Consider the following 16,928-nt stretch of genomic DNA (forward strand, 5'->3'; position numbering starts at 1 on the left):
GTTATGATAGAACAACCGAAACAGATGGAAGGAAATACACGAGGAATACCGTTTATAAGAAAGTATTAGGTGAGATACACTTAATTATAAAATTTTAACCTTATAAAATCTAAATTATGCAAATAAAATATATCTAATAAACACTTTACTTATTCATCTTTGTATGTTCGGACGAATAATTCACTTAATGATGATTTCTATTGATCACTCACAAAAACTTATTATATTAGTTTATGTATACTTACTTACGGAAAACTTCATTGTATAATATTAATATTAATTTATGATAACGTGTACTACTAAACTCCGCATACATGTGCCAAAAAATTAGTGTCAAAGATATATATTTGAATGAGAAATATATGTTATCTTTCTGTGTTTCTTGTTCTATTTTGCTCGATGTTAAAAAATAGATTAACCCATTTGTTCACAAACTTCTTTCTATTTCTTTCCGTTTCTTGTTCTATTTTCCTCGATGTTAAAAAATAGATTAGCCTATATGTTCACAAACCTCTTTTTGTTTATCTCCGTTTGTAAAAAATAGATTAGCCATTTATTCACAAACTTCTTTCTATTTCTTTTTCTGTTTTTGGCCAAAAATGATTTTTCATGCCTAATTTTTTCACTTTTTTCCCCCGAAAATTAACAGCGCTTTCATTTCATAACCCTAGCTAAGGGTTCCGTAGGGGTATATAATTTTATTGCATTCACTTCCGTAACAAAGTTGCGGCGGCTTTAGCAGAGAAACCCACATTTCCCGTGTGAGTCTCTCTTCTCTTTGAGTCTCTCTTCTCTTTGCCTTTTCCATTTTCTCTCTGTATGCAAAATCTAATTTTATAGTTGAATTGCAGAAGGTAAGGTAAGAATGGCGATTCCATTGCTGAACAAGAAGGTTGTGAAGAAGAGGGTCAAGAAGTTCATTAGACCCCAGAGCGACCGCAGAATCACTGTTAAGGTACTTTTTCCTGCCAAGCTTAGATTTACCGTTTTCAGTAGCTCAATATCCAAATAAGAATGTGTTTTATACCCTTCTGTTAGTATATCAATTCTATAATATTTGTGTTGTGACATGTTTCGAAATTAGACTGCAATTTTGGCAATTTTTGGCTGAGATTGCACCTAAAGCCTGATTTTCGTAGGCCATTTGTTTCTTAATTTTTGGTTTAAATAATGCTACCTATATAGGGATGAAGAGATTCACATAAAAATGGTGGTTATCAAAATTGTGATGACTTAATGTAGCTGCAAGATTGCCCATATATTGAATAAGTATATAATTGATCTCTCATTATTAATACCAAAAAGAGACTATTTTAGAATTATATTTGTGATATATATTTCAACAACTTGAGTAGTGTACAATTACTAATAGTAGATGCCTATTCTCAACGTTCATTCTTTCCATCATTTCATCCTTGACATAGCTTCACCTGTCAAGAATACGATGTTGCATATTGTGCTAGCAAATGAGTTCAAAAAAACTCTATAAAAATGAATAGAGGTTCATAACCATCTAATTTCTTTTTGAATTAATGTTTTTCATACTTTCCAAAGTTGACAGCAATGAAGTGAGAAGGCTTGTTCTAAGTGACAATAGTCGATGACTAAGGTGCAAATAAAGAATAAGAGCACCTGAAAAGATATATCTCGCATCTCCCTCTCTCAAGAATCTCTATTTTCTTCGCACAACTTCTTACCATATGTCGCCTCTCTTTGTAAGTTAGTGGAACCTAGGGATCAAATATAACCCTATTTGACTAGTCATAGACTTCTATTACTTTTTTATAAGGCCATTTAATCAAATATAACCCTATTTCTTTCTTCGGCCGACATCTCTCAGACAAAGAATAACCATGAAAGCAAGCAACATAGGAGCAGAATCCTACTTTTGTTTGGGTCACAGAGAATTGTAGCTTAACCTTATCCACACGACTCAATTTCAGCCATCTCCTCAATAATTCCCTCTTTTTCTGCAAGAATTCAGTTGCACCAAATCTTCTATGAAGTACTTATCTGCTCTTATCACTATGTATTTTGTTTACATAGATACTCCAAGAAGACATGTTTAAGTTTTTGCGGATGATTTACTTCCAAATCCTCCGCTGGTGAGAAGGATGGAGGTACTAAGAATGGGATTGGGGGGGTGAATGTGAAAAGGTTTAATGCCATTCACATAAAATGTAAATTCAAACGCAATACTATATAAACTACCTTCTAGTTTATACCGTGGCTTGAGTTGTCGCTGTTTCAAGAGACAGCAAAGGGCTCCCCCGGATCTTGCTCCTCTAGCTGCTCCATTTGCTGCCGTCATGGAAGATTGGTGTTGGCAAAGGAGTTGTAGGATCAAGATCTGCATGTTCAACCATTGGGAGTGCCTGCCCCTTGAAACGGAGGCAGCTCAAGCCACTGTTATAAAACTTGAAGTTATATTGGTTAAGGTACTGCTTCTGAATTTACATTGTTTGTATGATTGTCATTGGCGGCGATTTGGAAATAAATCTTTTGCGAAAATTGAAAAGTGTATTCTTGGCAGACAGCAAAAACTTTTATAGAAAACCAAATAATAATCACAAATTCATTTTGCCGAAAAATTAGTGAAAGAAACTAAGATCAACTGCCTTTTGCCTTCATAGAACTCTCAGTTCTTTTTAAATAAGACATTTATGATGAGAAGATTTCCTAACCCCCCCCCCCCCAAAGCAGTAAGCTGAACATCTTTATGCATAAAAATAAATAACTATTTCTTGAAATTGCAGAATTTATTTTATAGGGTTTGAATGCTAATCTCATTAGTTAACCAATACCTACCATACTTTGGTAAGAATGGGAAATTTTGGAATACACCAACTTGTTCTCCCGTTACTCTGCATATTTTTTGTGAAAAGAAAGGCCATATTTTCTGAAATTGTTGGGAATTGAACAAGTTTCCATATTCTACAAGAATAAATGGGGACTTCAAATATTTCCTACTTTTGATGCACCTTTTATTTTCTTTGCCCTAATATCCTATAAAAGGTTATTCTAGACAACAGAATTCTTTTTTGTTCTGAAAACGTGGAGACTAATTTACTGAACAAGTTTTGTGATAGAGTTGGGCCTTGAATGTTTCTGTTACTTGAACCCCCACTTGTACGACTTCATTATATTATCCTATTTCTGCATTTTGTAATTTGTCAGTTTTTAGTGTAGCTTAGACGATTCTGCAAGTTTAGATGGATGGTGGAATGAGAAAGCATTTAGTCTGTAGAGTATAATTGTTACTTTGTCCTCTTCTGAAAAATACTAGTTGCACGTGTGTGTTGTGGCAGTTAGTATAAAACGTATACAAAAAGAATAAATTATTAGAAAATAGCAATTGTTCTTAAACTAAATGCGATTTTTGTTCAAATGATCAAAGTGAATGTTATTAGATTGATACAATTGTTGAATTCAATATCTTCTGAACATGTAAAGATGATGAATTCAGTTGAATTCGTTATATAGTTGTAGTTATAGAGACAAAATATGTTATGCTGTTGTATCGCACCTAACATCTCTTTATAAATGCTATATTCATAATGTCATAAAACAAGAAAATAATAAATGCAGCTCGGTGCACTAAGCCCCCGCTATGCGCCGCGTCCGGGGAAAGGCCGGACCACAAGGGTCTATCGTACGCAAAACAAGAAAATAATGATTTTATTAATTAATAGTAAATTTTGGACAAACTATTTTTTTTAACACAACTAAGTGCACTCTTGCAGTTGGTATAAAATGGATCATAAAAAATTTATGTTAATCATCGTGTAAGGAATCATTTAGTTTTCCATTTTTTGGAGAATAAAAAAAAATAAAATCTAATTTTAATTTGTCAAGATTCTGAAATAAATTTTTTATGTAGAGAAATGAGGTTGAAGCTACTTTTATTTTATAACAAAAGAAATTAAAAGTTCAAATATGTGCCATGCTCTTTTCTTTCTTTCTTTTTTTCTTTTCTTGGGTTGAGTTTAATATTAAAACTTTTTAATGTTTATATGTTTGTTTTTAGCATGATGATGTAATTTGTTTTTCGTAACCTAAGGGGTCGTTTGGTTCAATTGTGGGATAGACAATGATAATCTCATGGGTTAGGTTATCCATGGGATTAGCTATCCCACCCTCTATATGGGATAACTAATCCCACCATTTTGATATAAAATTTATTTGGGATGAACTAATATCCATAACCAAACATGGGATAGATACTATCCCAAACTCTATCCCAGGATTAGCATCCTTATCTGGGTAACCCAACGACCCCCAAGTACATAAAATGCTTATTTGTTCGTTTAAAGTTCATAAAAATGTAAATACGCTAAGTGGACCTCTGCTTATGTAAAACAATTGTCGAGATTCTTGTTGGTCTTAGTCTAAATTCATCCCAGACCAAATAAAAGTTAATACTATCCTAAGCTCATTTTGGATTAATTCTGCCAATGAGTGCACATTGCTGAGGACAATTTTTCAAAATTATAGGAAAAAATGACAAATTTATAATTGTATCAAAGTTCCCTATTAGTTTATCTAAAGTTTAAAATATTAATTGTAGATACAATTTTATATAGTATGACTGTAGCTTAATTTATTGTTTAAATTAATATTACAATGGTAGTTCTGGCTTCTACTAATTTATACTTAAAATTACATCAAAACTCTATAAAAGTTTAAAAGGAATAAAACGAGCATGCGTTGCTGATGTCTTCTATACAACAACAACCCAGTATAATCCCACTAGTGGGGCCTGGGGAGGGTAATATGTACGCAGACCTTACCCCTACGAAAAACTTTAATTGACACGCATTAAACTCCAAAAGCATTTCCCAAGTCCATAAGGATATAAAAGTTGGTCAAATAAGGAATGAAATTATATAAGGTGAAATTTTAATTGAATTTGAAGTCCTAAATACTAGGAACTTCTACATAGTTTAAATAAGAAAAGATGTTGAAAATAATAAAATTTTAGTTGATTCTAAAGTCCTAAATATTAGGGAAATAATTAAATGACTATTTGGTCTCGTGTGAGATCTATTTTTTAAGGGTAAAAAAGGTGAACGATATTTTGTTAAGGGACTTCACGCTATTAATATAATAAATATAGATAATCATTGATTTGCACATTATTGATTGGTTTAGTATGTGGGATTATGAAGGTTAATTGGTTTCATACATTGCTACAGATCATTTTCATTACATCGACAGGGGAATGCATCTAGTGTCCCAAATGCATTCACCTTTCATCGGTCAGCATGAACTGTGCTGGCTTACTAAATTAAACTAACTATTTTGATTTTTCTAAAACAGGAAAGCTGGCGCAGACCAAAAGGTATTGATTCTCGTGTTAGAAGAAAGTTTAAGGGATGTGTGCTGATGCCCAATATTGGATATGGGTCTGACAAGAAGACACGTCACTATCTTCCCAATGGCTTCAAGAAGTTTGTTGTGCACAATGCGAGTGAACTTGAGATCTTAATGATGCACAACCGGTAATGCACTAAGCAGTCCTATTCTATCATTCGCTTTAAGTTTGATCATCTTTATTCCTGGCTGCTGATTGTATCTTTTCTTGTCAGAACTTACTGTGCAGAGATTGCACATAATGTGTCCACAAGGAAGAGGAAAGAAATTGTTGAGCGAGCAGCACAACTTGATGTGGTTGTGACGAACAAGCTTTCTAGGCTGCACAGCCAGGAGGATGAATGAGCACTTTGGCTTTAGTATCTTTATATTGTTAGTGTCTGGACATGTTCTATGCATGCGTTTGATTGCAAATCAAATTTTGTTCGATATGGATTTTGGCCCATCCTTGTGTTTAATGTTAAAACTTTTCAGATTTTACGTATTTACTCCGGTCCCCTGGGTGATAAGTTGCCACTATGGCTACTTTCTACATGCATCTATGGGGTTTGTAGACTATTATTATACAAGAGCTGTTGAAACGGACCATAGGAAACTAGAGTTTAAATCTCAGCATTGGCAGAAAATGCTAGGTGCCTTCTTTTCATCTGCATAGAGTTTAAATCTCAGCATTGACAGTAAATTTTATTGAAGTTCAAGGAAGTTAATCCGGACACAACTTACTTAAGAGTTTTGTTACAGAAGAAAGATCCAAGTAAGGCGATTAAAGTTCATTTTCTTTCCGGCTTTAAGATGAAAAGAAATTTTGAGTCTACATAAGAAACTGCTGATCTTATAAGTATCAATTGACCATCTTAATTTGATTCTTACACTTGTTTGACATTCTTTGACGTTAGTTCAAGTTTCTTTCATTTATACGCTAATAGTGCTAGTCACTCGGTTTCTGAATGCGCCTGTCCATTACTATATTGATGTTGGTTTCAACTCGCACATTGTAACGCTATCATTGCCCTGGCAAAGATGATGAAAACTAAGTAATACCCATACGTTGCTCTGACTCCTCCAATCTTATCTTAAGCTTTAGCAGTTTTTGTCTTGTTCGGAGCAATATGCATTGGATTGCTTTTACGTATATTGGTAGCATACAATATGCATTTATACTACCCATCGAGCAATGTAGTAACATACAATACGTATATTTGTAGCATGTACAGTCAGACCTTTCTATAACAGTATTCCTATATAATAACACTTTGCTACAAAAGCCAAGTTTTTTCCGGAACTAAATTTCATGTTCTGTTATAATATATGTTCTCTTTAACAACAATTCACTATAACATCCAAAAATATTCGAAACAAACAGACTGTTACAGAGATGTTTGACTGTAATATAAATGTTACTGGGGAATACAATATACCGTTGAGCACCTTGTTGTAATGTAATTTATGAATATTTCTTAAACTTTTTAATAATTTTTGTCTTTTAACATATTATTTCAAGAGGATACTACCTACTTAGGTCTTTCAGAGCCAAAATACTAGTAATAAATGTAATGACCCAACCGGTAGTTTTGACTTTTAGAACCACGTTACCCTAAATAAAATTTTTCGTATGTGCTTTAAATGATTTATGACCTGTGGGGATGGTTGGTTCGGGATTTAGAAGTGTTTGTGTTGAAATCGGAACACTTGGTTCCTTAAGTTGGCTTTAAAAGACCAAGTTTGACTTTGATCAACATTTTGAGCAAACAGACCCGGATCAGTATTTTGACAGTTTCGGTGGGTCCGTATCGTGATTTAGGACTTGGGCGTATGCCCGGAATCAAATTCCGAGGTCCCTACCCTGAGATATGGAATTTTGATGAAAAATTAAAATGTTTAAGTTCAAATAGTGACCAGATGTCTAATTATGTGAAAACGACCATGGAATAGAATTTTGATGATTCCAGCAGCTCCGTATGGTGATTTTGGACTTAGGAGCGTGTTCAAAATTTTATTTGAAAGTTCGTAGTAAAATTAGGCTCGAAATGGCTAAAAATAAGAATTTAAGTTTGGAAGTTTGACCGAGAAGTTGACTTTTTGATACCGAAGTCGGTATCCAGTTCTGAAATTTTTTATAGCTCCGTTATGTCATTTATGACTTGTGTGTAAAATTTGAGGTCAATCGGAGTTGATTTGATAGGTTTCAACATCGAATGTAGAAGTTAAAAATTCTTAGTTTCATTAAGCTTGAATTGGGGCATAATTCGTGGTTTTAGCGTCGTTTTATATGATTTGAGGTTTCAAATAAGTTCGTATGATGTTTTAGGACTTGTTTGTATATTTGGTTGAGGTCCCGAGGGCCCCGGGTAAGTTTTGGATGGTTAACGGATTAAAAGTTGGACTTAAAACAACTGCTGTATTTTTTTTCCCTTTATGGTGGAAAGTCTGGCCCAAAATCAAGGCCGAGGATCGAGGCCCAAAATCGAGCTCCCAAGATCGAGGCTGAGGATCAAGGCTGAGGATCGAAGCTGTGGATCTAGGCTGTGGATCGAGGCCAAAGATCGAGGCGGTGGATCGAGGGATGCCTAGGCAGAATTATAAAAGAGGGCATTCGTCCCATTCGCCATTTTTAACAAATTAGAGTTTGAGCAGAGACGATTTTTGATAGATTTTTAATGAAAAGACATTGGGGTAAGTGATTCTAACTTGGATTTGGTCTATAAACATAAATATATCATTGTTTTCACCATTTAATTAGTATTTTGAGATTGAGATTTAGAAAATTTTAGAAATCTCATAGAAACGAATTTTTGAGATTTCGGTATCGATTCGGAGTCGGATTTGAGTGAAACTGGTATGGTTGGACTCGTAATTGAATGGGTTGTCGGATTTCATAACTTTCGCCGAATTCCGAGATGTGGGCCCCACGAACGAATTTATAATTAATTTCGGGATTTTTATTAAAAATGTATTATTTTCTTATAGAATTGATTCCTATAATATTTAGTGATTGTATCTAATTATTTTGGCTAGATTCGAGCTAGACAGAGTTGGATAATCGTGGAAAAGGCCTTATAGTGGATTAAATTGGAGCAAGACGAGGTAAGTCTCTTGTCTAATCTTGTGAGGGGGAAATTACCCCATATGGATTAAATTGAATAATTATTGCTAATTGTGGGGGCTACGTACGCACGAGGTGACGAGAGTCCGTGCGTAGCTACTATTAATGCTAAAGTCCGGGTAGTTTAGGACTCAAAGCATGAATTACTTGTATAAATTGTATTCTTTGTTTAATTAATATTAATTGATATATATATAAATATATTGTGAATTGTTAGATAAAGATATTAAAATTTTCAGATAAAGATATCAAAGGATGGAAACCTCATATGCTTGATTTTCTGTTTAAATTAATTAATTATTAAAAGAAATTGTTCTTCCTCCCGAATATATCTTATAATAAATATACTCTCCTTCCGGAGGCACATAAGAAAATGTCCTCCTTTCTTGTGGAGAGGGCCGAACGCCTCGGCAAGATAGATGCATCTATGGATCATGCCGCACGTCCATCGGCAGTGTACACGAAACTCTGGATCGGGCCGTACGACCTCGACAGAAATCGTTCTTAATAATAATAATAATTACACGATACTTGGACAGTTTATTACAGCTTGTAAAGCGATTTGATAAATTGGAAATTTATTGAAATTGAATTGCAGCTTGTAAAACTATTTGATTAACTGGAATTTTTATTGAAATTGAATTATTTAATTAATAGATTAGAAATTATTTGAATTGAAGGAATTTAATTAATATATTGAGAATTATTGGAATTGAAGGAATTTAATTACTTCTGCTGGTTCAATAAATTATTGTTAATTATGTGAATCACGTTGATATAAATATTTCTATTTTCATGATTATTTAATATTATTGACCCATAGTGAGTGTCATAGTCGGCATCTCGTCTCTACCTCTTCGAGATTAGGCTTGATACTTACTGGGTACACGTTATTTTCGTACTCATACTGCACTTGCTGCACATTTTATTGTGCAGGTACATATATGTATAGCAGCCTTGTGGGCGTAGAGGTGTGATTAATAATTGTGGGGATATAGGTGAGCTGCATTCTATATTACGATCCGCAGCTAACAGAATCTCCTTCAGAGTTATTATGTTTTCCTATCTAATTTGTATTCTGGACAGATGCTGTATTTAATTTTAATTCCCTAATAAATGCTCATGCACTTGTGACACAGGGTTTTGGGAATGGTTGTGAATTGTTTAGAAATTTAGCTGCAAAAATATTTATCATTTACTCTATGAGTTTTATTTCTATAATTTTATTAAAGAAATTTTTATTTCAAAAATACTAAAATGGATAATTAAGTTAATTGATTATGGTTGGCTTGACTGACAGTGGTGTCCGGCGCCATCACGATCTTTTTTTTGGATTTTGGGTCGTGACAACATGGTATCAGAGCACTAGGTTCACGTAGGTCTCACGAGTCATGAGCAAGTCTAGTAGAGTCTTGCGGATCGGTACAGAGACGTCTGTGCTTATCTTCGAGAGGCTACATGGCTGTTAAGAATACTTCCCTTTTTGATTCCTCACCGTGCGCTTCGATTCCTTTGAGGCTTATGCCTACATTTCCTTCCTATTCAATCTTATGCGACGTGAAGCGCTTGTTATAAATTGGGGATCGAGGAAATTTTTAATGCTACTACAGATGTAGTACATGATGCTTCTCCATGTGTAATTAATTGGGCTATTGACGTCACTTTGCGAAAGGCCGCTCTGTCATTTCAAATTAAGCATCAGTACTACCTAAGGTTTTGAGATTTGGCATTGATCATTATGATGATTTGTGCGTTGTTATCGCACAGTGTTTATGAAATGGTAAAATGCCCGTCTATGTGTCAGGGCAGTAAACGACTTGAAGGAAGGTTTTCCTCAGTACACGATTCAGAGGTTCCATGTTTTATTTCCAGCAGAGAAAAAGGCAATCGGGCTATGAATGTTCAGGTTTGGGGTTGATAGAGTAACGAAACCTGATATTTTCGAGCATGGTAGAGTTCTCAATTTTGACGTGGTGTCATCGCCTTGTAAAATGCGTTAAGGTTCGCCGATGTTATAGTTTTCTTCAACTCGCCTTCACGACGGGGTGTTAGGAATTGGTATAGGGGAAGCAGTCGTTAGAGATCGTAGTGTGCAGTGATTCAGGATCGAAGCAGCGTTTCTAGTATTGATGTCTCGAGAAGGATGATCGTCAGAAAGGTTTAAAGCTGGTAACGATCTATTGGTTCAAGTGCTACAAAGACGGATTTTGAGTTAAGGCAACAACTGGGCAGCGAAGGATGAGGAAGGACATGTGGAAGGTGCCTTGCGGTGGTTAGGTTCCGAAAAGGCCAAGTATAAGAAAACAGAAGTCGAGTAGTTGCTTAAAGGAGAAGGGTTTGACCAAAGTGGGAGAGTGGCAAAGTAGCATATGGGTTACGTGGTAGGATGATTACACGTCTTGAGGAAACGTTTGAGTGATTTGGGATGTAGAATGGACAGTGACTAGGTCTACGAACTTAAGTTGTAATATTAGCCGCTACATTGAGGAAGATTGGATACAACAGGAGAGAGTTGCTTGATATGAAGAAGGATACAACATGACTTTGGATTGGAATGTATTGTCGCACCTTTAGCTGATGTCCATGAGGAGTGAACAGACTGATGTAGCTGGTGAATGAGCTTGGACTCAGGATGATCTACTGATTTCATAGTAATTACACCCAGTGCAACGATGTTGGAATATGTCAGCATGTAATTTCCACATGTGGGTTATCTCCTGTAAACAAGTTAGCGATCGCGTGGTGTTGGCGAAGCTTCAGTGAAGAATTCTACTGGCTACCTGGTAAGAGATTTAATATGTAAATGTGGCTAATGGTCGGAGTGTCTATTAAAGGTTAATAGAAGAATTTCGAAAATAAATAAATAAATAAATTGGCGAGTTGCGTGTACAGGATCATGTCAACGATGAAGAAAGAATCTAGGTGGATTCCAAAATTTTGTAATTGTAGCTTCAAGCTAAGTGGGAGAGCCCCACCGTCTATGATTGGATTGCGTAGTGTCAACTTGTGCGGTTTCTGGTTATCGGTGTATTGGTGGGTCATTGTAACTAAGGAAAGAAAACATCAGTGGTAATTTGAGCAAAGTATTTGGGGACTGTGTGCCATATTTGGCCTTATCAATTCATATTCAGGTTGGTGGGAAGACTCAGAGTTTATGCTTCATGTAGATGTAATGCACAAGAAAAGTGAGACAGTCGGGTGTTTCCTTGAGAAAGTGTCCATGTGCTAGTAGGGCCTTGGAGTTCATCATGTATGGGAACAGGTCAGAGCAAGTGACTCTCAATAACGGTCCTAGTGGATTCAAAAATTTAAAGTGTGGTGTCTAAGGATCTCGAGTTTATAGTATGGTTGAGTATCGAGCTTTTGTAGCAGATTATGAAACAGGGTTTGGAGTACTCTACGTTATCTTCAGGTTGTGATGTAGCATTGAAAAAATGAAAGAAAATAATTTCAGATTCATAAAAGAAATATCAGAATGGGTGTACCAGTTGAAGATGTAAAAAGTGCGCACAAGAAGGGATATGAGATAATTAGTGGGTTTTGAAATAGCGTGGTCTCGTGAAATAAGGTCACTTGGGATGAGTGCGTATTTGAGTTCGTGATGTAATGAATGGAGCTATTATTATTTCTAAGGCAAGTTGAGAGTAAATTGAGAAAAGACGGATCGACTAACAATGGTTGAATCGGCACGATAGTGGCAATGATCAGTTCCTTCAGCGCATTGAATTATGCATGTGAATTATGGCGGTACGTGCGAGACTTGACGGCCGCCGTAATTGATTTTATTTGGAGGAATTCAAGTATTATGACATGTTATGTGTAGAGGGATCCCAGAAGAGTTATGGTGGTTTAGACCACTACTTAAGGCCGGTATTTTCTACTGATATGGGAATTCAGTCACGTGTTGCAATGGTTCTCTTGAAATGAGTTAAGAAGAAGGTTTCTATATGATGAAGTGTTTACCCTATTTGTGGTTCGGGAATTATGATGGAATTTTTGTACTCCTGCGCATTGGCGTGGTTAAGTGCACTAAGTAGCATGAGATTCGAAAGTTGAGGATTTAAGATTTCGGTTCGGTGTTGACAAGGATGTTATGAGCTCGGATGAGCAGGAAAGGGATTTAGATATTTAAAGTAAGATGGTATTATTTTTGGCATCATCTAAGGTCGATGTCAGGTGTAAGAGACCTTGTGTATTGATTTGTGGATTCTTGATATGCTTTACAACATTAGTGTAACCGGTAGCATGGATGTGTAGACTTGTTACCTGGTGCGGAAGGTCGTGGGAGCGTGTCTCACGGAAAGATTGTGTAAGAGTGACATGCAGTCACTTGATTGAGTGAATATTGAAACTAATTATGAAGATTTTGGTAATATCGCTGATTCAAGAATTTATGCCCGGAGGGTGTTTGGTTTATTTGATTGTCGACTGTGGAAGTATTATTCTGGTTATGATGGCTATTCTTGTATGTTATGGGAAAAAGGGTTATTATGGATACTTGAAAGGTTATTAGCCTAGTACGATGCAATCAGAATTGGCTTGAGGTCTGTGGATGGATTTGAATATGAATATGAGCTCTATATCAAGCCGGATGTGTTCATTTCAGCATAACCGCTCCCTATGGAGGAGTATTCAGACGTTGGATGTCGTTTCGTCGTCGGTTATTTCATGTAATACTATATTGTGCCGTGTAAGTTGCGAAACAGCTTGATAATTTTCTTATGTGTTGAGGTTCCGCATAGCGATGGTGTTATGTGAGCAGGATGGCTCTCGAGATTCAGATCATATATTGCACCTTAGTTGTGCTTGAGTTTTGTAGCGTATGGTGATATCGGTCCTTCCAGGGATGATATTATGCACTGAGCGTGCTTGTGTCTGATATTCAGATATTTTGTAGTAATGAGCATTCTAGCCCGATAAGTATTTTCTTGTAGATTCTTTTTGTGTGGATCAGGTGGCACGCCGCCACAGGTATCATGTGTGGATCGGGTTGCACGCCGCAACGGTATCATGTGTGGATCGGGTTGCATGCCGCAACAATGTGATGTTGAGTACCGTCCCCTGTATTCTATTTTGTGTGTTTGTGTCCCATTTTCTGAGGAAGGTTCATGACACCTTTTCAGTTGTCTAATTAGTCAAGAGGGTTGAGAAATCCTTTCCAGAGTTCGTTTTTCTTATGTATCGCAATCGAGTCCATAGCTTATTAGCTCATTGTGGCGTCATATGAGGCTTTTTGATCGCGTCTGAGGTGGTTTATTGCCTGAGCAGCTTATACTTGGTGAGACGAGATTATTGGATTCAGGATCAGTGCGATCGGATTATATGAAGTGTAATAAAGAGCAAATACCATTATTTGGTTATAATGAGGCAATGGTTCTTTTCAGAAGGATAAACTCAATAATTGTTGACTCGGCAGTTGGTTATGAATTTCTACACATTTCTTCCATCTCGGAAGCATTTCAAGAGTTGGAACAAGACTTATATGTATCATGAGGTATGTTGTGAACATCAGATTCGTGGAATTTTGGCTATTGTTATCGAAGGATATTATTATAGTCATGTGAATGATGTAGTGCATGGTCTAAATTCGACAAAGGTATACAATCATGTATTGGTGCATCGTGTAGTGATTGATACGACATTCATAGGTTGGAAACAATCATGGTAGAGAATTCTAAATGTTAGAATTCGGCTCTAAGGCTTATATGCCTAAATAAAGGGGAGAATTTTCAGATTGGCTAAAGTTAATGTGCCCAACTGGGTGTGGTAGCGCGGGTAGGTACACGAGGTGTTAAACAATGATTTTAGATAACTCCAGCACACTCCTTAGCACGTTCGAGGACAGACGTATATTTAAGTGGGAGAGAATGTAACGACCCAACCGGTCGTTTTGACTTTTAGAACCATGTTACCCTAAATAAAACTTTCCGTATGTGCTTTAAATGATTTATGACTTGTGGAGAAGGTTGGCTCAGGATTTGGAAGTGTTTGGGTTGAAATCGGAACACTTGGTTCCTTAAGTTGGCCTTAAAATGCCAAGTTTGACTTTGGTCAACATTTTGAGCAAACAGACTCAGATCAGTATTTTGACAGTTTCGATGGGTCCGTATCGTGATTTAGGACTTGGACGTATGCCCAGAATCAAATTCTGAGGTCCCTAGCATGAGATATGGAATTTTGATGAAAAATTAAAATGTTTAAATTTAAATAGTGACCGGATGTCTAATTATATGAAAATGACCCCGGAATAGAATTTTGATGATTCCAACAGCTCCGTATGGTGATTTTGGACTTAGGAGCGTGTTCGAAATTTTATTTGGAAGTCCGTAGTTAAATTAGGGTTGAAATGGATAAAAACAAGAATTTAAGTTTGGAAGTTTGACCGAGGAATTGACTTTTTGATACCGGAGTCGGAATCCAGTTCCGAAATTTTTTATAGCTCCGTTATATTATTTATGACTTGTGTGTAAAATTTGAGGTCAATCGGAGTTGATTTGATAGGTTTCGACATCGAATGTAGATGTTAAAAATTCTTAATTTCATTAAGCTTGAATTGGGGCATAATTCGTAGTTTTAGCTTCGTTTTATGTGATTTGAGGTTTCAAATAAGTTCGTATGATATTTTAGGACTTGTTGGTATATTTGGTTGAGGTCCCGAGGGCCTCGGGTGAGTTTTGGATGGTTAACGGATCAAAAGTTGGACTTAAAACAGCTGCTGCAATGTTTTTTTCTTTCTGGTGGAAAGTCTGGCCCAAAATCGATCTCCCAAGATCGAGGCTGAGGATCGAGGCTGTGGATCGAGGGCTGCCTGGGCAGAATTATAAAAGAGGGAATTCGTTCTATTCGCCATTTTTAACAAATTGGAGTTTGAGTAGAGGCAATTTTTGATATATTTTCAAGGAAAAGACATTGGGGTAAGTGATTCTAACTTGGATTTGGTCTATAAACATAAATATATCATTGTTTTCACCATTTAATTAGTGTTTTGAGATTGAGATTTGGAAAATTTAGAAATCTCATAGAAACGAATTTTTGAGATTTCGGTTTCGATTCGGAGTCGGATTTGAGTGAAACTGGTATGGTTGGACTCGTAATTGAATGAGTTGTCGAATTTCATAACTTTCACCGGATTCCGAGATGTGGGCCCCACAGATGAATTTATAATTAATTTCGGGATTTTTATTAAAAATATAGTATTTTCTTATAGAATTGATTCTTATAATTTTTAGTGATTGTATCGAATTATTTTGGCTAGATTCGAGCAAGACATAGTTGGATAATCGTGGAAAAGGCCTTATAGTGGATTAAATTGGAGCAAGACGAGGTAAGTCTCTTGTCTAATCTTGTGAGGGAAAAATTACCCCATAGGGATTAAATTGAATAATTGTTGCTAATTGCGGGGGCTACGTACGCACGAGGTGACGAGAGTCCGTGCGTAGCTACTATTAATGCTAAAGTCCGGGTAGTTTAGGACTCAAAGCATGAATTACTTGTGTAAATTGTATTCTTTGTTTAATTAATATTAATTGATATATATGAATATATTGTGAATATATTATAAATTTTCAGATAAAGATATCAAAGGATGGAAACCTCATATGCTTGATTTTCTGTTTAAATTAATTAATTATTAAAAGAAATTGTTCTTCCTCCTGAATATATCTTATAATAAATATACTCTCCTTCCGGAGGCACATAAGAAAATGTCCTCCTTTCTTGTAGAGCGGGCCGAACGCCTCGGCAGGATAGATGCATCTATGGATCGCGCCGCACGTCCCTCGGTAGTGTACACGACACTCTGGATCGGGTTGTACGACCTCAGCAGAAATCGTGCTTAATAATAATAATAATTACACGATACTTGGACAGTTTATTACGGCTTGTAAAGCTATTTGATAAATTGGAAATTTATTGAAAAATTGTAGCTTGTAAAGCTATTTGATAAACATATTTTTTTTTATTGAAATTGAAGGATTTAATTAATAGATTAGAAATTATTTGAATTAAGAAATTTAATTAATATATTGAGAATTATTGGAATTGAAGAAATTTAATTACTTATGCTGGTTCAATAAATTATTGTTAATTATGTGAATCACGTTGATACAAATATTTCTATTTTCTTGATTATTTAATATTATTGACCCATAGTGAGTGTCATAGTCGGCCATCTCGTCTCTACCTCTTCGAGATTAGGCTTGATACTTACTAGGTACACGTTGTTTTCGTACTCATACTGTACTTGCTGCGCATTTTATTGTACATGTATATATATGTATAGCGGCCTTGTGGGCGTAGATGTGTGGTTAATAATTGTGGGGGACATATGTGAGCTGCATTCTATATTACGATCCGCAGCTAACAGAATCTCCTTCAGAGTTATTATATTTTCCTGTCTAATTTGTATTCTGGACAAATGCTGTATTTTATTTTAATTCCCTAGTAATGCTCA

The 16,928-nt window shown here is 35.8% G+C and overlaps 1 protein-coding gene across 1 annotated transcript; it reads left to right on the forward strand.

Moving 5' to 3' along the window:
• Positions 1 to 621: 621 nt before the first annotated feature.
• On the forward strand, positions 622 to 5,858 carry LOC107770958 (large ribosomal subunit protein eL32z). Its single transcript, XM_016590286.2, has 4 exons — positions 622 to 761; positions 852 to 955; positions 5,320 to 5,501; positions 5,589 to 5,858. Exons 2-4 carry the CDS (start codon positions 866 to 868, stop codon positions 5,716 to 5,718), a joined length of 402 nt encoding a protein of 133 aa, XP_016445772.2. The 5' UTR covers positions 622 to 761; positions 852 to 865; the 3' UTR covers positions 5,719 to 5,858.
• Positions 5,859 to 16,928: the final 11,070 nt, after the last annotated feature.

This window comes from Nicotiana tabacum, chromosome 17, assembly GCF_000715075.1.
Source record: "Nicotiana tabacum cultivar K326 chromosome 17, ASM71507v2, whole genome shotgun sequence".
NCBI classification, from domain to species: domain Eukaryota; kingdom Viridiplantae; phylum Streptophyta; class Magnoliopsida; order Solanales; family Solanaceae; genus Nicotiana; species Nicotiana tabacum.